Source organism: Exophiala bonariae (assembly GCF_035927105.1).
Source record: "Exophiala bonariae strain CCFEE 5792 chromosome Unknown scaffold_2, whole genome shotgun sequence".
NCBI lineage: Eukaryota > Fungi > Ascomycota > Eurotiomycetes > Chaetothyriales > Herpotrichiellaceae > Exophiala > Exophiala bonariae.
Genome location: NW_027042477.1, coordinates 200,235 through 223,718, shown reverse-complemented (window position 1 = coordinate 223,718; position 23,484 = coordinate 200,235). Strand labels below are relative to the sequence as shown.

The 23,484-nt window shown below is 49.4% G+C and overlaps 9 protein-coding genes across 9 annotated transcripts; 4 read left to right on the top strand and 5 right to left on the bottom strand.

Moving 5' to 3' along the window:
* Positions 1–595: 595 nt before the first annotated feature.
* LTR84_004590 (uncharacterized protein) lies at positions 596–2,878 on the top strand (the record flags this gene model as incomplete). Its single annotated transcript, XM_064848165.1, has 3 exons — positions 596–1,438; positions 1,575–1,630; positions 1,702–2,878. 3 exons carry the CDS (start codon positions 596–598, stop codon positions 2,876–2,878), a joined length of 2,076 nt encoding a protein of 691 aa, XP_064710789.1.
* A 1,105-nt stretch (positions 2,879–3,983) lies between these two features.
* Positions 3,984–8,449, top strand: LTR84_004589 (uncharacterized protein; the record flags this gene model as incomplete). The annotated part of the gene is made up of 7 exons (XM_064848164.1): positions 3,984–6,522; positions 6,601–6,639; positions 6,707–7,069; positions 7,139–7,210; positions 7,262–7,897; positions 7,948–8,360; positions 8,417–8,449. The coding sequence occupies 7 exons, from the start codon at positions 3,984–3,986 to the stop codon at positions 8,447–8,449; spliced, it is 4,095 nt and encodes a 1,364-aa protein (XP_064710788.1).
* Positions 8,450–9,471: 1,022 nt separating this feature from the next.
* Positions 9,472–10,989, top strand: LTR84_004588 (uncharacterized protein; the record flags this gene model as incomplete). Its single annotated transcript, XM_064848163.1, has 2 exons — positions 9,472–10,579; positions 10,658–10,989. The coding sequence occupies 2 exons, from the start codon at positions 9,472–9,474 to the stop codon at positions 10,987–10,989; spliced, it is 1,440 nt and encodes a 479-aa protein (XP_064710787.1).
* A 229-nt stretch (positions 10,990–11,218) lies between these two features.
* Positions 11,219–12,704, bottom strand: LTR84_004587 (uncharacterized protein; the record flags this gene model as incomplete). The annotated part of the gene is made up of 3 exons (XM_064848162.1): positions 11,219–12,119; positions 12,176–12,292; positions 12,355–12,704. 3 exons carry the CDS (start codon positions 12,702–12,704, stop codon positions 11,219–11,221), a joined length of 1,368 nt encoding a protein of 455 aa, XP_064710786.1.
* Positions 12,705–13,373: 669 nt separating this feature from the next.
* Positions 13,374–15,535, bottom strand: LTR84_004586 (uncharacterized protein; the record flags this gene model as incomplete). The annotated part of the gene is made up of 4 exons (XM_064848161.1): positions 13,374–13,878; positions 13,997–14,237; positions 14,326–15,227; positions 15,288–15,535. 4 exons carry the CDS (start codon positions 15,533–15,535, stop codon positions 13,374–13,376), a joined length of 1,896 nt encoding a protein of 631 aa, XP_064710785.1.
* A 1,070-nt stretch (positions 15,536–16,605) lies between these two features.
* On the top strand, positions 16,606–18,594 carry LTR84_004585 (uncharacterized protein; the record flags this gene model as incomplete). The annotated part of the gene is made up of 1 exon (XM_064848160.1): positions 16,606–18,594. One exon carries the CDS (start codon positions 16,606–16,608, stop codon positions 18,592–18,594), a length of 1,989 nt encoding a protein of 662 aa, XP_064710784.1.
* Positions 18,595–19,247: 653 nt separating this feature from the next.
* LTR84_004584 (uncharacterized protein) lies at positions 19,248–20,087 on the bottom strand (the record flags this gene model as incomplete). The annotated part of the gene is made up of 1 exon (XM_064848159.1): positions 19,248–20,087. The coding sequence occupies one exon, from the start codon at positions 20,085–20,087 to the stop codon at positions 19,248–19,250; it is 840 nt and encodes a 279-aa protein (XP_064710783.1).
* Positions 20,088–21,013: 926 nt separating this feature from the next.
* On the bottom strand, positions 21,014–22,177 carry LTR84_004583 (uncharacterized protein; the record flags this gene model as incomplete). Its single annotated transcript, XM_064848158.1, has 5 exons — positions 21,014–21,045; positions 21,106–21,312; positions 21,386–21,728; positions 21,789–21,893; positions 21,986–22,177. The coding sequence occupies 5 exons, from the start codon at positions 22,175–22,177 to the stop codon at positions 21,014–21,016; spliced, it is 879 nt and encodes a 292-aa protein (XP_064710782.1).
* Positions 22,178–22,479: 302 nt separating this feature from the next.
* LTR84_004582 (uncharacterized protein) lies at positions 22,480–23,417 on the bottom strand (the record flags this gene model as incomplete). The annotated part of the gene is made up of 2 exons (XM_064848157.1): positions 22,480–23,300; positions 23,351–23,417. 2 exons carry the CDS (start codon positions 23,415–23,417, stop codon positions 22,480–22,482), a joined length of 888 nt encoding a protein of 295 aa, XP_064710781.1.
* Positions 23,418–23,484: the final 67 nt, after the last annotated feature.

Genomic DNA, 23,484 nt, shown 5'->3' with positions numbered 1-23,484 from the left:
GTTAAGTGGCCAGCCAAATCCCTGCTGGCCACGGGGTGTCGTTTCTTCTTAAGTCGACTCGGTTTTCTGGTGTTGGATCACTCGGTTCCTCGCAGTGTTGTACAGCCACACGACACACATCACTATTGAGAAAAGGAAATCTGGTCACCTCCGCCTTATCACTCTGACAATCTCGACCTTCGGAATCTCTTCCATGGCGACAATGGCATCGCATGCATCGTGGAATTGAGATATGTATCAGTAAATCCCACCACGATCATTTTACGACATTATGGGCATAAAACGAATGACTCGTCAACGGACCCCGGCTTCTGCACCCTGCCCTCATTGTGGGCGCGCATTCGCTAGGAACGACAGCCTTATCCGGCATCTGAAGACGCATACCAGCCATGTTGAGGAGCGACCGTTTCATCGTATTATAAACGAGAAATTTCGAGCTTGCGATCATTGCCGTCGCTCAAAGATTAGGTGTACCGGCGACATTCCATGTGCGAGGTGCGAGGTTCTTCACAAGAATTGTAGCTATGAGCACAAGAATGCAAACGGTCAGACATCGTCTCCTCCACCTACCGCTTCAAATCACGAACCGAGTGCTATGCTATCAACAGCCAGCCCGGCAAGTAGCACTCGAGATGAAGTCCCTGACTTGGATGCGTCAACCCAGCTTTTGCTGGATGCATCAACTGTGATCGAGGAAGACCAAGCCCCGAAAACTACCAGCACCGTTGTGGTATCTTCGCCAGAAAGTACCCGAAGTGTGCTGCCCCTGCTCAATATCGGCGGCGAAGATGCTCAGGCTTCGTTCTTCGCCTTCAATAAAGATTTTGCCCTGACGAAATCAACATGCGTTTCTCCAACTTTCCACATCTTGGATCCTTACAGTTATAAATTGCCATCCATCGCAGATTCGAGAGAGCGGTCTACTCCTCGGGCCCAACCGCTGGGCAATTGCAGCTATCCGGTTCTTCAGTACCTAGATCCATTCATCGACGTTGATTTCGGGTCAAAACTAGCCTGTGATTTGTTGGACACCTATTTTTCCACAGCATTTTCCAGCCGTATGCACCCAACATGTCACCACGTCCACAATTTTATCTTGCGCAAATCAGATGTGCTGGACCCTCTTCAACCCAGAAAGACTCATCCGGCACTGTTGGCGAGTATGCTCTTTGTGGCTGCTCTGAGTGACAAGGCCTTGGGATTATTCAATGGCCCTGAAGAACGTGATCGTGTGTGCAAGTATCTCAGTCTAGTCACGTATCGTCTCCTAAACCCTTCCCGATATGAGCCCCTTTTGAGTCAAGAAGATCTCGGCTTGCTTCCGGCAGTCGAATCGGCGCCGGGGTGGACAAACGAAGATCTAAGGAGAGCACTTCTTTCACAAAATCATTCGGACTCATTCCCTATATCATGGCCAACGGATTATATCATTGCCCTGGTAGGTCACCTAATTTGCTGAGTATGCCCTTTGGAGCAGCGAGAGTTGCTTTGATCTCGAGGTTGTTCCTGCGGTCTTCACCCCTGCTGGCATCTCGTTGATCACACAAACTAATGTCTGCTTCGATACAATTTAGATCCACGTGTCGTCCGTGATAAGTGGTAGTGAGAAGAAAGCTGCGAGCATTCGATGGTATGTCAAATATGTCTGAAATCTGTCTCATTCTGAGACGTGAATGCGTTTCTTACATTGACCGTTTGTAGGTGGAACGTGGCCTTCAACCTAGCCAGGGACTTGAAGCTCAACCAGGAAGTAGAAATCTTCAACCCATATCATGCAACAGTAAACCACACCTTCAACTGCCAGTGTACGGTCAGTCCAGAGATTGGATCAGACACCATCTCCGAGGTCCATCGAGAAGAGCGACGGAGGACTTGGTGGCTTCTCTTCCTAATGGACCGTCATCTCGCTTTGTGCTATAACCGTACCTTAGCCCTGCTTGAGGCAGAGTGTCGAGACTTATTGTTACCTCTCGACGATATAACTTGGCAGAAAGCCAGCCAACTACATAGCCATGGGATTCGGCCAAATGGTCCTCGATGTATGCTGCTGCCGATGGGTACAGGGCGCATGAATGGGCCTCCAATAACTTGCACCGGACCTGGACTCTTCGAGTTCTTTCTACCACTTATGACCACGACAGGTCATCTGTTGGACTACAATCGAGCGAAGAACAACCCGATACTAGCCGCTACAGGGTCTTCGATCTGGACCTCCCAAGAAGGACAAATCCTCCGACAGCTTGACCTTTACCAGTCAAGTCTCGATCGTCTTTCGGGCACGATGCATCTGCTTCATAGACGTGGTTCTGAAAAAGACTCGTCGTGGTCAACGTCTCCCACAGCCGTGGCAGAAGATTCCGAAGGGGCACATATTGCTCGGACAGTTGCAGCATATGCTAAACATGTTCTTTGCGTCCTTCGAATTCTAATTTCCTCAAAGTGGGATCCGCTCTATCTTTTTGATGATTCCGACTTATTCACATCATCACTATCATTCAAAGATTCCATATCGCATACCATGGCCGCGTCAGAGTGCGTAACGCAGATCCTGGAGGAGGACCCAGACATCTCGTTCATGCCATATTTCTTTGGAATCCAACTACTCCATGGTAGTCTACTCCTCCTTCTTGTCGCTTATCGTCTCCAGACAGATTCTGGAACGGCGATACTTACGGCATGCGAAGCAGTAATTCGAGCTACAGAAGCTTGCTTTGTGACTCTTCCAACCGATTATCAGCGCCAGTTTCGCAATGTCATGCGATCTGCTATCGGGCTTGCTAAGGGCAGAAGAAGCGACCCGGCTGACACAGAAAAGCAACTTACTTTCGTCCTTGCGAGATATCGATGGTCAAGAAATGGTGCTGGACTTGCTCGTTGAGATGTCTGAAGATGAACCAGATTCACTGAGACCAACTTAGAACGTGTCAGTTGACGAACTGTCAAGAAATATCTACCTGTTGCAGCCACATGTCAGCGTCATCATGCAAAGCGCGCCCTTGCAAGGGCGCCAAGTCCAGCCAACCTTTGCTTATCGATTCAAGCGATTAGCTACAGTAACGCATCAGCAAGCTGGCAAGAATCGTCGGTATGCGATGGTTGAAGCAAGTGTACGAGTTGTTCTGGTGGCCCTGGCTGGTTTGACAGCGAGTTCGTCCAACACACTTGTGCAACGTGACGCATTCCAAGAAATTACTTCCTAGGCTGAGTTGCGCATTTGATATGCTATTATTGGCAGACCTACGCAACCACCAGAACATCCGATATTCCCAATGGGAACTCTAGAACAGTAAATCACCCTTGCTTGTACTCTGTGCATGGTCAAATCACAATCAGCGCCTTACCTAATATCAGACGAAAGATCCGAACGGATCGGCTCGACTCTCGGATGGGAATGGGAACCTGGACTAACCTTTCGTCTTGAGTTAGACAAGCATAACGCCACAGGGGAGTCAAAGTTGGAAAAGCTCGTGTTAGTTTCAGCTTTTGCGTCCGGAGCCGCCGAGCGTTTCTGTTTAGGGACACTTGCTTGGACCTCTTGCAAGCCCAACAGCTTCTGACTTCTTGACATCCACCTCCAAAGTACCATGAACCAGTCATGCATACTGGCGGTCTGGACTCTTTGAATTCGTGCCTCTGCTGGCCCGCACCTCTGCGTGTACCTGTTGGAGTAGTTACAAATTCATGGAGATGCACCGCATAACCAAACCAAACCGTCACCGGGAACTTTCTTGGGGGCGCGAAATTGCCCCGTGTTCTGGTTGGCCAACTAGTTGGCCCGAACCATTACCCCCTGCACAAAGTAGGGGATAGGTGGACAATGTTTGGATCTAATCCGTCCCGAGTATACGAGGCTCGATTTCACACACCTCCTTTTGCAACAACAAGCACACCCGAACTAAGAATAATGGTCTTCTCAGTTCGGAGCACCTCTTCTCTCGATTGTCCATTTCCGAAGCTTGCGGCCATACGTACACGAGGTAAAGATGCCTTCCCTCGCGAAAAAGTCGATGAATTTCATGAGAGACGTGTATGCATTGGCAAATGAACACGCAAATGGTCGACCATCGACTCAACCACCATTGCCAGTAGGAGGTCTATCAGCGCAATTTTCCGCACCACCAAATCAGCAATATAATACCAGTTACTCGTCCTCATATCATCGACCCGTTTCTTCTCAAGGCCAAGCATCTTTTCCACAGCCACATGTAATAGCAGGTCCAAATCCCCTTCAAGTACCCGGGCCTCAGCAGCAGCCTTATGGTTCTTGGTCGCCGACTCCACCAACTAATTTTCCACCACCTCCAATTCATCACTCGTTATCCGACCCGAATGTCCACCATGGTTATACACCTCCACCTCAGCAATATCAATTGACGCCTACTACATCGTTCTCGACACCAGTCTCACCTGAATCGCAAATCTCAACGCCAGCTAGCGGCCAGTTTCAGTATTTTTCTCCTCAGCAGAAGCCTCCTCTGCCGGCCAGACAACCCAGCCACCACACAGCTCAGTGGAACAATCAACCACATGTGACCCCCAGTACATCGTTGCCATTTTCCACCCCATTAGGTTCGTTTCCACCTCCTGCTCAATACGCCAGTCCTTCGCCACAAAATGGGTATGACCAGTACAATCACAATCCCCAATACCAGGCTGTCAATGGCATCCCGGATGCACGGCCACCGCCACCGCCGCTTCCGCAACGACCCATGGCCCAAGGTCCTACTACTGCTCCGTCGGAGACAAATCCTCAGATGCACTACTATCACCATGGCCAACTACCAGCACTTACGGTTTCTGGGCCTCAACCAACAGGCGTTTATCATGAAATGTCTGCAGACCCGGTTTCAAACCGTCCTAAACCAGAGCAGCTGAGCAACACGATGGAAAGCACTGCACAACTCCAGGCCTCGGCAAGGCAAAACAGTCCGTCACGAGCGCCGGTACGACCAACGTATATGGCAGAGTTGCCAGGATCCCCGGCCACCTGTTCTGAGATTAGACCAGGCTCTTCGCATCATTCAACGGCAAGCTGGCCAGTGCCTGTTTCAAACGGTGCCCCATCAGACCCTCCTTCGCCTTTGCACAGCATATCGACCCATACTTCGGAGCACCAGAGGCATGCGAGTCAATCTGGGCAAGTTGTACAGGATGTCAATCAATTGTTGACTTCCCCTCCTCAGCAGTCAAGCCAGCACATGGGATCAAATATATCTCCTCAAACCCCAACAATTCCGATGGTTCAGTCACCCACTCCCAGTCAGCCTCCGCTGCATCCACAGTTCTATTCAAATCCCATCCCTCCCCCCCCTCCTCCCTCGGGTTCGGCATATAGTCCAAGCGATTTCACACCATCGCAACCATATCAGCATAATCCAACAATGCCCACGAGCCCGCCAATCTCCCCCGCACCAGCGGCGACACCTAGCTCGGCCTGTCAAACATCCTTCGACATGAGCTCACTGACTGCTGCAGTCAATGATGTCAATGGTCGCCAGTCACCTTGGCAACATCAGCCGTCCTCAGCCTCATATCAACAGAATGCGTACCACAACACGATGAACGTCCCAATGCATCACACTGGAACCACGCCTATGGCGCCTAATCAGAATTATCCACCCCTGAATGCCTGGAGTAGCGCACCATATGATCAGTCATTGATGGTTAGACCGCCACTGGTGGCACCTGTGTTGTCACAGCATGCCGTAGTTCAATCAAATGTGCCAGCGATGCAACCATATCAGCACCAGTGGCCCACACCAGCAAATGGCCAAGTCTACACCTTGCCACCAACTCCTCAGATGACTCCTCAGCTTCCTGCTCCCCAGCATGCACGAGCACCATCTTACCAGGGGGACCATCGACAGCATCCCGAAAATCTTCCGAACACCATGCGTGTGCAGCGCAGTGGTGATCAACCAAGGGTTCGCAAAATTCTATCGCTTGATGGAGGTGGTGTTAGGGGACTGTCGTCGTTGATTATCTTGAAACATTTGATGAAGATGCTGGGTAGGATTCGAGGCGCAGAATTAAGACCGTGGGAAGAGTTTGATATGATTGCGGGTACATCAACTGGTGGGCTGATCGCTATCATGCTCGGCCGCCTGCGAATGTCAGTTGACGAGTGCATTGAAGCGTACAAGCACCTTTCGAAAGAGATTTTCGCACGAGCACGATCGTCAGCAAATGTTCCGGGCAGGGCTATCGATCTTGTAAAAGCTAAAGGAAGATTCAGCTCCGAACCATTGGAAAGGTGTATCAAGAAACTCCTCAAGGACCACCACCTGTCTGAGGATGAGTTGATGGCCGATAGGAATCCGGACTCTCCAGCTATGTTTGTATGTGCTGTCGAGGGTCTTAACGCTGATGCTATTGTGATTCGGTCTTACACAACTAAAGAGTTTGACGACCTGTCCGATATTTGCAAAATCTGGGAGGCTGCTCGAGCCACCTCGGCTGCGTCCACATTTTTCGACCCTATCAAAATCGCTGGTCGAGACTTCGTCGATGGAGCCCTGAAGCGTAAGTGTTGCGAATGGCGCCTCCCATCTGCCTCTCTCTCGCCAAATTTTGAGGAATGTATGTTGACTGGTACGACAGACAATAACCCCATCGAGAAGGTCGACGAAGAATCCCGTGGTAGGTTGTCTCGTACTCCAAATAGCATTGAAGATACCATCAGACGGCTAACCAAGCATCAATGCAGAAAAATGGCCATCAGATGAACGATTGATAATTTCGATCGGTACAGGCAGCGCCCCTGGACCTGACGTAACGGGAAATTTGAAAGATCTTGTTGAAGCAATGGCGAAGATTGTCACAGAGACCGAAGACCGGAGTAATACTTTCCGAAGACGAAATAAAGATATGGTTGACGCACACCGCCTCTATCGATTCAACGTATTCCATGGACTCGCAGATGTGGGACTTGCTGAACACGAAGCGGCTGCGAAGGTTGAGGCTCACACAGGAACCTATCTGCGAAAGTATGACATAGCGAGGGAAGTTGAACTTTGTGCTTCTTCATTGAACGAAACTGGTCAACGGCTTGGTATCATTGCTGGTGAAGGTCGGTCCTACTGTTCGTGATTGCAATTTTCAGCCATCATACAACCACTCTAACAAGACTCGTTTCCAGAGCTTGCTATGTATCGCGAGGTCCAACGAGTCTCGACAACGACTTGTGAGTTTTGTGAGGATTGTCACCGAGGTAAGAGGAGTTGATGAGAGCCATGTACCACCTTGCTAAGCAGATTTTCAGGCATTCCATATTCCGAGCCATTATTTTACTGTCCAGAAGATAGTATGCTATTCTGTAAAGATTGCCAGATCACTCACGACGATGGTCACATGCGCAAGATTCTCCGCCTCAAATCTCTTCAGTGGATGTCGAAAATATCTGGTGTTGCCACCACAGCATCTTGTTGGCACTGTGCCAAAGAAACCAAAGTGAGATGGGGGTGCGAAAAGTGTGACCTGGCGCTTTGCCGAAGATGCGTGGGAAACAATAGTCGTCGGGAGGAGTTTCTGAACGAACATCAGACCAAACAACCTGATCACCGTACATTCATGGCCATTTATCCTCCTTATTGGACAACAACGGAACGCTGGATTCGAGACAACTGCATCTGCAGCACTCAACCAGAGATCCCGGTCTATCATTGTGACAGGTGCCACGACATTATGAATCTAGGAGCACGATGCTATAACTGCAGTACGTGTGCGTCCGAGTTCGGCTGTTCCCAAGTTTTGTGTACGGCTTGTTACCAGAAAGAGGACCAAAGACATCTTTCACAGCACAGATGGCAGACCACAGACTTTGTCAGATTGCAACACGGCCCTGACGAACTGGACAAGGTTAAGATATACTATGCTTGCCAGCAGTGTCCTGGTCAAGGTAAATTACTCGCCAATGGGAACTGTGCTAAGATACTGACATTTAAGCAGAAATACAAGAAGGCCGCGAATACCTTCACCCGCATCTGAATCTTCAGATGCCTATCTACCCTTTGATGGAAGAGCTTTGCCGCTTTGCAAATACACAATTCTGCCAACGATCTCGCATAGCTCGCGACAAAGCCGCATCCGACGACCCCACCGAGTTACTCTGCAAATCATGCCACGGATTCGTCTGCTTCAACAAAAAAGCAGCTATCTGCTTCACTAAGAAATGTCTCTGGACATATTGCGAGGACTGCATCAACGCCAAGACCATTCACCACCGCCATCCGCTTTATGAAGTGACGATCAATCGAACCCCAGAAGGTGCAACAAACATCGTCAGATGCTGCAGCTGCTCCGAGATGATTGTTGCTGGGCTTTTCAAGGGTCTGTGGTGTAGCGATTGTAACAATTACGATGTTTGTCTGCAGTGTGTCGCCAAAGTCGGACAGGGGACCCTGACGTTGCCGGACAGGTTCCCGCATATCAAGCTCTTGAAGCAGTGTAAGACCCGGAATTGGATTTGGTATATTTGAGCGGGCCATGCTCGGACGGGCTTGTTGACGATAACCACGGATGAGACGACTTTTCAACGCAATACTAAGTATGATGCCCAGGAGTCTAGTAAGCCCTCGCCGGCAGACGGTATACGTCAGACGCGACGCCATGAAAACGCCGCACCCTGTTGAGATAGAAACATGCCAGTGTAATCGAAATGAATGATGCCCTGATTCTCCTTCGGCCGGAAGTTGCAAGGAGCAAGAGCGTACCTGAGTCCTGCTTGGTCTAAATGTGCAATAGTAGTGAGTCTTATCAACATTCGTGTTACTGCCCAGCAAGGTCTTGTCGAATTGCCGTCATACCCATGAGTCGATCACGTTGAACTCTTCCCGGGGTCAACGTAAACCCGGTTAGTTAAGTTAACTACCTAACTTAGGTAGCTAACAAGTTAGTCAGTCCTGGGGCTTCCCCAGACTTTCCTAACTACTTCGTAGGTGAGTGACGCCTTTCTCCATCTCACCCGCGGCGATCCTCCACACCGGCCGAAAGAAGGGCTTGGACGGGGACTTTCTCAGGCCTAGACGCCTTCCCCACCCCCATAGTTTCACTGCTTAATTCCGCGAAGCCCGAGGGACAAAGGCGCTGAATGATTGATCGCGATCGTCCTCCTGGTAAAGTGTGTCAAATATGAGGGGAAATGCAATGCTGAGAATCCTCATACCCGAGGGCCAAGCACTGGTGTGTATCTCACGTCCTCAGTCATCTTCGACACATCCGATCCATTGCCGATAGTCGTGGCTTCACTTTGGTGTTTGGTTATTTAAAAGACCTGAGTCCTGCGCTTTGTCGACGGTATGCTCAGAATAACTTGGTAGTTGAGCGCTCCAAAAAGGTTCTTGCACTGGAATAATCGCTGCTGGCATATCTATCTGTCTAAAATACCATATTCTGGTGCTGTTGATCAGCCGCTGCCTCTTGTCAAGTATACACAATCATCCACTTCCGACTAAGACAACCCTCCAGCCCACAATGTCGCGCCACCGCAGAAGCGTCGAAGTTGGACTCTGCGGCGGCGGGCTCGGCGGGCTCATGGCAGCCATCGCACTCGCACGGGGCGGTGCCAACGTCACAGTCCTCGAAGCCGCCGCCGAGTTCACCGAGATCGGAGCGGGCATCCAAATGACACCCAACGTGGCGCGCTTCTTGCTTCGCTACGGCGTCAGCGACATCATCGGCTCGAATCTCGTGCAGTGTGATTGTATCAATATCCGCTCCGCTGATGGGCAGTTGATTGCGTTCTCAGACTTCAAGCACATCCTAAGAGACTATGGGTTTCCCTGGTGGGTTGTGAATCGGTATGATTTGCTGGCTGGGCTTGCGGAGTCGTGTCGACGGCACGGTGTGAAGATGGTGCTTGATGCAAGGGTGGACGAGCTTGCGTTTTCGGACGATGTCGATTCCAAGGTGACGGTCACGACAGAGAAAGGGGCAAAGTATGATTTTGATCTGCTTGTGGGATCGGACGGCGTCAAGTCCGTGGTGCGCAAGAAGCTGTTCCCGGAAGTCAAGCCCACGGCGTTGACGATGAATGCGGCCTATCGAGCTGTGATACCGTATGAAGAGGTGTTTGCCAAAATCCCCGAGGCGAGGTCTGTCCTGAAGAATGCAATCGATGTCTGGACGGGGCCTGGGAGCTATTTCATCTCGTATCCGATGACGGCGGGGAAGGACTTCAACGCCGTGCTGTCCCATCATACACGCGATAACCATCTCGTTGAGGATGTAGAAGAGGCGGATATGGATGAGTTTCGAGAAGCCTTTGACAGCTATGATCCGATTGTGAAGAAGATCATCGGGTTGATCCCGGAATCGAAGCGCTGGCCGCTGCTCATGACAGGTCCGCTGGAAAGCTGGTCCAATAAAGCGAAGAATGTGGTTCTCATGGGTGATGCGGCTCATTCGATGGTGAATCATATGGCACAGGGTGCTGCAACATCCATGGAGGATGGAATCTTCCTGGGCAAAGTAATCGCGGATGTTGTTAGAGGTATTCTCAGCCTTCCCGAGGCTGTGCACATATATGAGAAGACACGGATGCCTAGAGCATGGACGAAGCAGCAGGCTTCGTTCACTAATGGTAAGCACCCATCATTTCCTTGCTTTACTGACGAATTTTCAAAAGTATGAATAGCCTTCTGACTTCCCCTTCATCTAGGTCAAGCCACGTTCTCTGCAGAGCCCGAGTTGTCGCGTCGTAACCTTGCTTCTCGTGTGGAAACGGATTCGTACTTCAGCAATATCGTCGACCCTGCGAAGCCACCTCCGGACTATCGCTCATGGGACTTGTGGGGATATCCGGACAGCATTCCCGGAGTTTACGCATATGACGCTGAGTCCGATGCCGACAACGCAATTTGCGAATTTCTAGGTAAGCAAGGTCCCATCAATCCGGCAACAAGGGTCAGTAAACGATTGAGAGAGAAATGGTGGAGCTGGAATACAATTGAGGTGGAAGATGCCAAGGGGAGAGGGAAGTTCAAGTTGTAGATCATAACACAGTTTTTATCCACAACCCATAATACGTGTCCGCACCAGAAAGGAGGACGAGAGTTGCAGTTGCCCCGAATTTTCGGCGGTGTAGTGGATGGATGCATTTTGATACATTCGTTGGGCTATTGCATATTGTCCGTTGCAGATTAAATCCCTTGTCCCATTTTCGGCACCTCCAGTGCACGAGAGAGTGATAAACCTCTTGCGGCTGCGCACAGAAAGCATTTTACCAGCCTTGCATCCTTGCATGTATGTCCGGTATGCAAGCGAAAGAAATGGTCGAATAGGCACAAATCTTCCCGAACTCCGCGGCTCCCCTGGCAGGAGAGAACACAGGAGAATCACTGTAAAACTGGGGTCGGTTCTCCGGATCACTTTGAGCAGCAATTACCTCCTGCTCCAACACAGCTGTGAATACTTCATTATGTGCGCTCTCTCCCCACGAAATAACGCGTGCCAGGTCGCGACCGCGGGGCCAATAAGATCCCAGACCGGCTCGTAGATTTTGTCGAAGCTCTTCCCAGTATGGTGAGTCCTTGGGACACTCATAAGACTGTAGTCCTGGTCCTTGTGAGCATTGTGACAAACCCATACTGAAATTTCTTATGCCAGCCGCGGCGTAATAATGGCTGGACAATCCATGGGAGACTCCGAATGGTCCGGTGAAGGCAGTCAACACCGTCTGAGTATAAAGAACTAAGAAAGTGTTGTCGTTGTCATACCGGAACGATGCCTCGTTATCATGACGCGGGTCGCTTCGTCCGCCTATACTACTACTTAATCCAATGCCATTACCAGTAACAGCAGCATTCAATTCGTTTACAGGCCATTGTGCTTGGTCTCCTGAACGATAATTGGGTAAGGTAAGCAGCTGAAATTTGACATGTTCCGCTGCGTCATGCAAATCTTCCGTATAAATGGCAGGGAAGTCAGGCACTGTAATGAAAGCCATTTCAAGTGTGCCATAGGGGACCAGAAAGATGTCGACTTGTTCTTTCAACGGCCCAAGCACGTCAATAAGCGCAGCGACTTCAGGTGAAGCTGGTTGCCCCTTCTTCTTTCGGAGATAGCGAGCCCATTGCCTTGAGATATCATTGAATGAATGAGCGCAATTGTAGTATGGCGGACTTGTGAAGTGTCAGGTTCTTCAAGTATATCCAATGTCAACGTATGTTTTGCCTACCTCGGATGAGCAGATGATGGGTCGGACAATATGTTCAGAACCTCGTTGTAGCGTTCAGTTGAATCGACTCGAGCAACGTCGACCACTGTGCCGTTGAAGAAAGACACAGAAGCAGTGCTATACACAATCATCAGGCCGATCCAACTCAGAAGTTGAATGAATCACTGAATGCAACTTACCCATAGCCAGCACTCAAGTCGAACCCTACCGTGAACGATTGATTTTTGAAGTCGGAATACCGCCTCACCTGGCGCGGCGGATGAAAATTTGAATAGCATGACACGGTTGACACGAGCCAGAGATAGAAGAGGCCGAAGCAAACCAGTCCAACAATCAAGATTGAACCTAGTACGCAGCAGCACCTTGCGCAACAGCAATCATTGGTCCTTCTCACTCGCCTCCTGCGTGTTCCGAGAGGAGTGCGTTCGCCGCTTTCGCGGTCGGATTGATGTGATTCATGGCTTGAAGAGATGACAACTATTTCGTTTTGCACTGCATTCAAAGTTCCATATGCGATCGCTCGAGACATTGTGAAATCTGGTGAGTCGGAGAATTCAAGAGTGGTGGCTGGCGGGTTTGCGATTTTAGCTACGATCCTTATGCTGTCTAGGCTAGGATATATAGACAGCCAAATCGTAAGCTTGACCAGCCCAGCCAGGTGACGGAGACTATCCGCCAGCTCTTAATACGTTCACATGTTGTCCGGGCAGGGCAGATTAGAGGCTGTCGAATCGATCTTCTCCAGGCAGCACCGAAACGAAGGACGTTAAGGGCCGCATCCTTGACTGGGGCTGGATGGGGCCAAGGGCGGTTTTCTGCAGCAACTCTAAACCATATTGGGTGTCAGGCAAATATTCACTCCAGTTAGAGTATTGAGCGAAAAAGCCAATCAGGTGATCCATCAGTTCTGATATCCGCTGCCAATGGGTGTCTGAATGCTTGAGTACCTCGCAACGACCTATTTAAATTTGGTAAACCTCGAACATACGGTCACACGAGTTCAAAACTAACCCTTGGCCACAATTTCATCTCCAAATGTTGGCCCAAGTGGCGTCTTTATCTGGTCTCTAAGAAACTAGCTGGTAGTGGTCGATCAGTACAGGCATCGAGAAAGCAGCATTTTACGACTGCAAGAATACCCTGCCGTCTCGTGACAAGGTCTTGATGATCAACATGGAGCCTAAATCTATACATACGACTAGGTCTTTACCACGTGCGCCTCGGACTGCGTGTTCCGAGCTGAATCGCCCACCGATGCGCCAGCACTCTCCTCGATGCTCTCAGGAGTATCGGCGCTGCTCGTCAGGAGGTTGCGAGCCTCTTTCAGGCGAAGATTTGGCACGAAAAGGGCCACAACGACGCAAATCGCCGAGGTTGCCACGGCAGAGTAAGTGATATCTCTCAACACGTCCGAGTAGGCGAGGTTGATCGCATCACGTTGGACTGTACCGACCGCGGGAATAAGAGTGCTGGTAATCGAAGCATAGACTGCGTCCTCGATGTCTTCCGTTGCTCCAGGTCCCAAATGAAGGCGCAGTGCACCTTTGAAGCTCCCCGTGTAAATTGCGCCTGCCACTGTACCGCCTACCGAGCCACCTACAAAGGTACACAGCAGGACCAAGGCTGTTACCTGAGGCATCTCCACGTGGGGCACAACGACTTGAGCGGCAACAATGATGATCATCTCGAGGAATCCGGCCCCGCTGTCAAGGACGGTTTAGGTTAGCCAGCGACTTTTGACATTCCGGGTACATGGTTGCAGCATGATGGGTGTTCGGACGATCATACTGTCAGAGAGTCACCGAGGGAGGCAGTACTTACATGCCCTGAATTGATTGAACGACAAAAATCTCAGCCCATGAGTTGTGAGCTCCACGAAGGCGAATCATAAGCCCATAGCCAATTAATTTGATAATCGCACCAGCAACCAGCAGCCACTTATATCTCTTAGTCCTCCACATAATGACACCAGAAATGATTCCAGTGAGACATTGCCAGACTCCGTTGGTGTAGTTGAGGAAAGTGGCATCTCTAGGGCCCATATTCTGAACCACTGTGGCCCCTGGAAAGAACGTCGTTAGTACAGCTCAATGAAGGTGGTCGTTCGGTGTCGTAGACGATTAGTGCTGAAGGAAAAACAATCAACTCACAGGGATAAAGGTAGGTATGCGTGCCTGAGAAGCCGAAGGTGTCAAGAAATCCGAGGGTGCAGCAGAGTACAATGGTGAGATTTTTGAGGTACCGAGGAGGTACGATGGGGTGAATGGCGATCAAAGCTTCATAGAAAACCAATCCGATCAATGTCACGAAGCCGACCACAATTAGCGCTATAATATAACCTTGTTTCCATTTCTCAGTGGATGATCCAGCTATAGTGAAGGGTAGGAGAAACATGGCAAACCCAGCAGCTAGCAGAAATGAGCCCCCTAGGTCGATCTGCGAGCAGAACTCATGGACGTTGAGCTTTTGGGTCAGGATGAGGCTTTGTTTCTTCGCCTTTCGTTGATAGTACATGAGTGGCAGAATCAAGGCCGATGCAGCTACTGGCATTATGAGAGCGAACATGCCTGTGTTCTTTAGCGAGTGAGCTGGATTAAAGGGGCCCGTCTTACCAATTCCCCACCGCCAGCCAACGCCCCCTGGGTTAACCACATCCTCGACAATGAAGGCCGATATCCACGGCGTTATGAGAAAGGGAAAGAAACTGATTGATATACCAAAACCTCGAGCTCTCATGCTAGTAATGTCGGATATGATGATATCATTTAGTATGTTTACCCCAGTTTGGCCGATATTAGCAAAAACAAACCCTCCGGCATAGACACCAAATGAGCTTGACGAAGCACAGAGAATATATCCCAGGAGATAGCACATAATGCAGAAGATGTAAGCCTCCGCTCGTCCAATCGTGTTACTGATCTTAGCAATTGGAGGCTTAGCAACGGCGAACACTATGGCACCAACCACGCCAAGTGTAGAAAGACCTGCCACGTTGTTGAAGGCCGATGCAGCATAGTTTCGATAATTGTATAGCAAAGCATTGTCGAACTGACTGTGATGTATCAGATTCAGTCGTCTCTTCATGACCTACGGTAAGCATCAGGTAACTTACTAGACGATCAACATCATGCTAATGCCAACCCACACGATAAGTCTTCCATGCTTTCCCCAAACAAGCTGCATTGCCTCGGCTCTTGCTGCACCACTTGTCAAGTTGGAATCGACCACAATGGCGCTCAGTTTCGCGCTCTCTAGATCATCGTCGCGTTGCTCATGGGTATTATTGATGAGTGGTGTGGGTGCCTTCGAGGCATCCTGCTCAATTGCTTCTGCTTGATGGCTAACCTGAATGGACGACATAGCTGTCTCATTCATTCTTCATGGACCGACTTTATAAGGCTGAAATTAGTTGGTCAACATCAGTAGACTTCGACGGAGTGCGATTGAGCGCAGAACTCCTTATGTATCACATCTAGGACACACACACAGAGACGCCTGGCGTCCCTCTGAACACCACAAACCAACATAGCCGAGAGTCCCTCACACAGTGGCTGGCTATCGACATGGCTGCAATATCCCCGAGTAAGTCACTTCCGATGTAGTACAAGAGTGTAACCTGGAATGGAAGTAAACTTGAGGAAGATAGCATCGGTGTCAATGGGAGAAGCGAGAGATAAGTTCCTTCTCAGCTTATTGGCTGCGCCTTGAGGGGTTCACAACACGCACCCAACCGCATGAGTGCCATTTCCAAGAACCATTGTTCGACGTAGCCTATTGCAGTTATGATCGACAATGCCATTAGAGTCGGTTTCCTAGGAACCTTACCTTATATCTGACATTTAGGAGATATCCGCCGTTGGAAGTGCTCACATCTTGGTGGCCAAGGCGTTGGCAAGTAACCCGGTAAAGCTACGTGCGCACTCGGGCCCCTCCGGGGGTGGGGACACCCAGCCACAGGGTAGTGCTTCACTATCTACGTTGCTCGTAAATAAATAGTTCGGGAATTACCAAGGGAGGGGCTGCGGACAGAGTCAACTACCTAACTAGGTACCTACTTAACTAGAAAAGCTGTCTGCTACATAACCGAGCCAAGGGTTTACACATCAGATAGCGATTTTTTTTTAATCTCTTTAACTTTCTGGACTCTGTAATCAATATGTATCTACTGAGTGTTTGATTTCTGTGATCTTTATCTGCAGCAGGACTGTACATAGTCTAGATTATTTGGGGTTCGGGAATGAGCAAGAAGAAGAAAGTGTGCCAATCTGCCAATGAAGGATGCCATATGTTTGATTCTCCTTGGCCCCCAGAAGTCACCCATCCTTGACTGATAAGAAATGTTTGCTGTCAGTTGCCATTCAAAGCAAACAACAAGACCTGAGAAGTTTTCAATTAACTAGTTACCTACGATATTCCACCCTACCACGGATATGGGCATCAAGTCGACCCTAGAACCACGATGGAGTTCTCAGCCTCGAGCCATGCAGAAGGAGCAAGGGAGCAAAGTGAAAATGCTCTGCTTCTGGCTCCTAGTCGTGTTTGCGTTCGCGGTAACTAAACCCTCGCGCAAATTCCTGAAGTTATGGCAGGAGCCAAATGTGCTAGCCGATGATCGACTGGCCAACTCTCCCTCATTTGAATGGTCCGAGATTGTCGCTTCAAACGAACTCCAGTATCACGACTGTTACGATGGCTTCCAGTGTGCTCGACTTGAAGTACCAATGGACTACCACGGTCCCATCGAATCGAGCAACAAAGTGGCATTGGCAGTGATCAGGAGGCCCGCTCGAGTCCCAGTCAATGACCCTCATTATGGAGGAGCAGTATTGATCAACCCAGGCGGTCCAGGTGGCTCAGGCGTTGCAAAAGCGCTTGTCCACGGTGCTCTGATCCAACAAGTCGTGGATGCTGACCGAGAACCGAGCGAGGCTGAGGCCGAGGACAAATATTTCGACATCATCGGCTTTGATCCTCGAGGTATCAACCGCAGTACACCTATCCTCAGCTGTTTTCAAGATAACTTCGCTCGTCAAGTTTGGACCTTGCAGAGTGAGGCTGAGGGCATTCTGGGTAGCTCCGACGGTTCCCTAAGGCTTGCCTGGAGACGTGCGAGAGCATTGGCAGACGGATGCTCATCCCGCGATGATAGTGCAGATGGTGGACCGTCAATTTTGGAGCATGTCAACACCACTCCTGTCTCCGCTGACATAGTCGAAATAATTGAACGGCATGGTCAGTGGAGAGAACATCAAGGCATCCAAGCTCAGGAGGCTTTTAATAAGGCACACCGATGTCACAACAACTTGGATATCGTCTCACGGACGAGGTGGCAGCGAGGAATGGAGAAGCTCCAATACTGGGGATTTTCTTATGGTACACTCATCGGCTCCACATTCGCGTCAATGTATCCAGAACGTGTATCAAGATTGGCCCTCGACGGAGTAGTCTCTACGGATGACTATTATAATGGCCCCTGGAATACCAATCTGGTAGATACGGATCAAATTTTTGTGCGGATTTTTGAATATTGCAATGAAGCAGGTCCAGATCAATGCCCATTCTGGCGCCCAGGGGGTGCTAAAGCCATTCAGGCCGCATATGAAAAACTCTTGCACGACATATGGGATGATCCACTCTCTGTTGTTGGGAACAAGCGTCGTGGTCCGGAAATAATCACATGGTCCGATATCAAATCGGTGACTAAGAATGCGCTCTATCAGCCCGTCATCCTCGGACCAATAATGGTAGAGCTGTTGCAAGACATCACCAATGGTACTGGAAGCCTCTTTGCGGACTATAAAGAGAAGAGCCGTGTGCCGGCATATAGGTCGAATGAGTGCATCCTCGACGGCCCCTACTCCGAAGCTTGCGTTTCACCCGGCTGGAACGAGGTTGAAGCAACCGCTGCTGTCTTATGTACCGATGCTGAGGGCATAGGTAGTTTCACAGAGGACGAGTTTCGCGAATATTGGCAGAGTTTGAAAGCTCTGAGCTCAAGTATGGGCGACTACTGGGCGGAGACGCGTCTTGCCTGTGGGGGATGGCAGAAGCGGGCGAAATGGCGATTTTCAGGCCCCTTCTCGGCCAACACTTCTCATCCCATTCTATGGATCGGCAACACGCTCGACACTGTCACGCCACTACGTAATGCTCAATACATGAATTCGCAATTTCCAGGCTCGGTGCTCCTCCAGCAAGACTCCGAGGGCCACTGCTCTCAGACAGCACCAAGTCTATGCACTGCCAAGGCCGTTAGAAAGTACTTCCAGACTGGTTTACTTCCCCCGGTTGGCACTATATGCCAGCCTGATATCAGACCTTTCAACTTGCAAGGTGATGGCCTTAAGGATCTCAGCACAAAAGATTCGGAGCTGCTTGATGTCTTGAAGCAGATCGCCAAGACCATGCATTTTCCCTGACACCGTCTTCAGCCGACAGAACTCCAGATGTTGAAGGAGCCCAAGTATGATCAGGAGTCTCAGAGCAACAGTAATAGCGACGTGAGCAATGATTAAGAAAACTTCCCACTAAAGGATGCACAATTTGAGTATACCTGATAGAGTTCCTACATTTGCATTGTTCATACCCGGCTCACCTGCGCATTGTAGACAACGGCGGTCTCGGGTACAATACTCGACTCATATCCAGTGCCTATTACGGTGAAGTATCAGAATCGATGAGCTCCCACAAGCGCTGCTGGTCCGCACAGATTGTCGGTCAACCCAAATCTCTCCTCCCACTCGCCCTCTTCCCTCTCAACAACGACCAAGTTGAAGGATAAATCAAAAATGCTAAAGTCCCTCCGTTTTACTTTATACGCTTCCAAAGTCACCAGAGAAACGAACACTAAGTATAGGCAGCACCTCGCAGGCTGTTCTTCTATTCAAGGTCGTCCAGAATCCCTAACGGAGCGCCTTGGCTTTTTATGACTAAATTCTATCATACCGATCTTCATGTTCTACCTCGAGTCTGCTTAGCAGTTAAATGTCAATTTGCCAGTAAGATTCTTGTTATGGTACGGAATGAGTGGCTGAGTTCGTCTCCCCAATAGAATGGTAGTTAGAGGGCACGATTAAAACGTGCTGATGAAATCCAATAAGGCGAACAACAAGGATGTTTCAACCCGACAACCTTCATTTTGGTGTTTCCCACGCCGGAAGCCTTTCTCAAGCCAACCTCGAATGGCAATTTCATCCATTCCTCGAATATTCTGTTGCGCGATTAAAACGGATGCATGACTGCAAAGCACTGTGGATTCGTCTTGGAAGGAAGGATATGTCTTGCAGTCCGACTCCTGGCCTAAGAGGCCCTGAGAGGCATCCTCGAATTGGTCGGCGAATGTGTCGCCGTAAAGTGCTGATGTAGATTCCCTCTCTATCTCAGTACTAAATTGCGGCACCAGACTAGATTCTGGGATATGCAGAAGAGTCACAGAGGTTGCCGTTATGAACGCTGGTAATGGTTCCTGCGGTGAAATTAATGGGGTAAAAGAGCCCTCTACGATCATAGATCTCTTTGCCACCAGAGAGGATTGAGACTTGGATGTGGTAGCTAGATCGGGTGTCTGACTGATTTCTGGGACCCACAAGGTGGTTTCCAGGGTCTCGTTACCCTCTTGTTGATGTTGTCCTTCAGTTGGTGCCAACGGTTCCGAATTCACATCTCGATCAGGATGTTTCTTAGCAGCCTGATTCCTCCAGTGTTTGCAATCACTTTCTAGTTCCGCAATCCTTGCTCTTGCCTGGGCGAGAAGATTTTCACTATGGTCGACCTTCTCTTCAAGGAAGGTGATATACTGTCGTCGTCGCTCACGGTGACGTCGCTGATTGTTCCGGACTCGGATCAGTGTGTGTGCTGGTGTTTTGTTTTGCGTCAGCCCAACAGAGGTGACTTTGTCATCCGTCAGATGCATTTTTTTTCTCCTGAAGGAAATTGGTTGGATTGACCGAAGGAAACTAATAATTGTTGCGATTGAGAACAAAATGGGTGTTGAAAATACTAGTCGAAACTTAGATGACCTCGCCAAGATGGTGACATATCGACACGCATACGAGTAACGCCACAACCGTAAAGAGGATAGCTCTCCTGCATCTCGCAGCCGGTCTGACATATCTAGACCTTGGGAAAAGATAATATTTCATGGAATGTGTACGCGCCTCAGGAATTCATTTCTAGCTAAATTAATATCTAAACAAAAAAGGGTCAACAAACGCCCAACTCAAACTACATTGATAGTGGGAGATAAGACTTGAAATGCAAACCTCGAGCGAGGCCACATATGAGACGTTGCGAAGGATGAAGTGTGAGCACCTTTGCCTCAGCCGTTACAGCCTTTCCGAAATCTGCATCAGCTAGAGACACCGGAGAAGACGTGTGAGTTACCAGTGCCAGTGAAAACTTCACAACTGTACGATCCCACGACCTAAGACTCAAGGGAGAGTCTTCAGCATGTAATCAGCTGTTCTGGTATCTATTCATGGATCGTCACCTCTTGACTGGAATCATTATGTACTACCCAACAACCTCCACTCAAAATGCTGAGGTGTATGTGGAGAGTCGATGACTTGGAAACAAGAGCTATGCCATGATGAAAATGTTAGTCAATGTGGGATTCTGAATCGTCACAATAGTTCAATACAAAATCAAGGTAATTGGCCAAATGCTAAGTCAAAATTACAGAAAGGGGCTTCGTGAGATGTCTTTGATGATGTCTGACTGTTGCGAGCCTATGGAGATGCGGACTTCGCGACTTCAAAGAGATACTCTGCTTTGCTTCAGGTAACTCAAGGAAAATTAAATAGGAACAACCTGTTGCGTCTTTACCTGAGGGGAGTCGAATCATGCTTTGATAGCATAGATCTTGAATGATCCTAAATCGCGTTTAGTAAAAGCTGACGAAAATGGGCTTGAAGAACTATGGTTACACGTACCCGCCCACTCATTGAAATCCAAGTTATCGAAGTCATTCCTAATCGCTTCGAGAGCGTCGGCTTGCTCGGCGCCCTTGCCAGTGCAGCAAGAGGACTCCTTCTCATAGCGGGAGTTCTTTGCATCTGTACCACAGCATTGGGTTGAAGTTTGTGCCCCTTTATCCTTGTACACATTCAAGTCATTGTGGGCATCGACGATCAGAATGTCTGTGACCAGCGGTATTGGTTCAGCAAACTTGACACAAACAGTACTCTTCCAAAAGATAAGGGAGAACCTTACCGACAAACCCTGCTACATGAAGGTACTGCTCGTACTCTTTCACTTGGCTTGCACCCGCAATGCATCCCACATAAAGAGCCATGTCACCTTTCAGCTCTGGTGAAAGTTCCTTTTTCGTCAGAATATCGCTGATTGCCACGCGCCCACCAGTCTTGAGCAGCCGGAACATTTCGTTAAACACGAGCTGCTTTTCTCCTTCTGGGACAAGATTTACAACGCAATTACTTATGATGCAGTTGGCAATAGCGTCGGACAATGCCACTTTGGTGATTCGAGACTCCACGAAGGAGACATTGGCGGATTGTGTCCTTTCCTTGTTCCTTTCTGCTCGCTCAAGCATGTCCTGTTGTATCCGTTCAGTGTGCTTCTGACCACAGCAAGGAAGAGATATGAGATGTCATACCTTGTTCATATCCACTCCGATAGCTTTGCCTTGGGCTCCGACCCGTTTTGCCGCAAGGAACACGTCGAACCCAGCTCCACTACCAAGATCGACAACGGTCTCTCCCTGCTCAACAATTAGATAATAGACTGAGGCTCTTGGCAATATATCACACAGTCGTGCCAAAATACGTGAACGCAAGGGAGGGACACATGTACTTCTCTCAGTTTTGCAAGCGCTAATGGGTTTCCACAGCTCAGACCAAGATTAGCCCCATCAGGGATACTTGCCAGTTCTTGCTCACTGTACCCAAATGCCGCAGCGATCTTGCGTCCATAATCACTACCGTTACCTTTGACGGCGGCACTGTAGGCTTCTTGGACCTTATCGTAGATCCGGCTTTCGTCCATTTCGACTCTCTGCGCAGGAGTCAAAAAGCGAAGAATAATAAATCTGTAATTGAAATGAGTGCACAACTGGGAAGATGCATAAGGGGAGAAGGCAGTATGGTGGGTGGACTTTTACAGCGAAAGCAGTATCTTGATATCTCTGCTCGTTACCCCAACGATATGTCACCGCGGCTCGTGGATAGCGCGGAAAATAGTAAATCACGGCCCAGTAAGGGAACGACGACTGTCGACAAGGGGACCATTTATGTCCGCGAAGCTTGTTTAGCATTGCCTCTTCTTTGTCATAGCTACTTATTAGCGCTTTATTGTACCTCCAATTCCTTTCCAGAACCAAAGATGAGATCAATGACTTGTTCCCTCTCATCTTCCTCCGCCAGACCTGTGAATCGGAACTGCTTTAACATTGTTGCATGCATTGGCTCCTCTACCTCAACATATTCGCCACCACGACTGTATATGCATTGACAGGAACGAGTCTCATCAGAGGCCAGCAATGCCACGCTACGGGCCACCGCTTCAGGTGGTTGGCTAATGATGCCGAGATTTTCGAATTGCATCTGCGAGACTGTCACAAGACCTGTCCGTGTCCAACTGGGTGCTACAGCATTGATTCTGAGTGGCAAGTTATTGTTCTTAGCATGTACACTTGTACCTCGCATCAGACCGATCACGCCATGCTTCGAAGCAACATAGTCTGGAGCGTCGAAACGTTGATAGGAGGTGCTTGAGGCTGTGAGAGTGATACATCCGCCTCTAGGCGTTTGCTGCGTAGTCATATAATGGGCCGCTAGGGCGACCTGATTCGCAAGTGCGCTAAGATTGACTTGGAATGTGAGTTTAGAAGGCTCCTCTAGTTGTCCATCTGTGCCTTGTCGCACGCTGAGATAGTCCTCGCGTGAATATATGCCGGCGTTTGCGAACAAAACATCAATGCGGCCCTGCTCGGCGTGGGCTTTCTGAAACAAAGCGCATAAATCCGGCCAGGATGTTACATCGAGCGACGTAAAGCTGAATTTGGGGTCGCTGATAGTAGCTATGGGCGCCTGTAGGTCTGCCCCGTATACTATGGCGCCTTTGGACAAGAAAAGTTGTGCTGTCGCTAGACCAATGCCAGAAGATGCCCCTATATTTTGTCAGTGCTGTAAGCCAGGGCTATGCTGTCGGGGTGCTCACCCGTAATAATGGTGACTTTGTCATTCAATGGTCCGATGTCGCTTTCCGCTATCTCAAAGTACGACATTGTCAACCGTCCGCTATGATATCGGCAAATGCTGGGGTTTATAATGAGATCGTCGGTCAATTCTAGG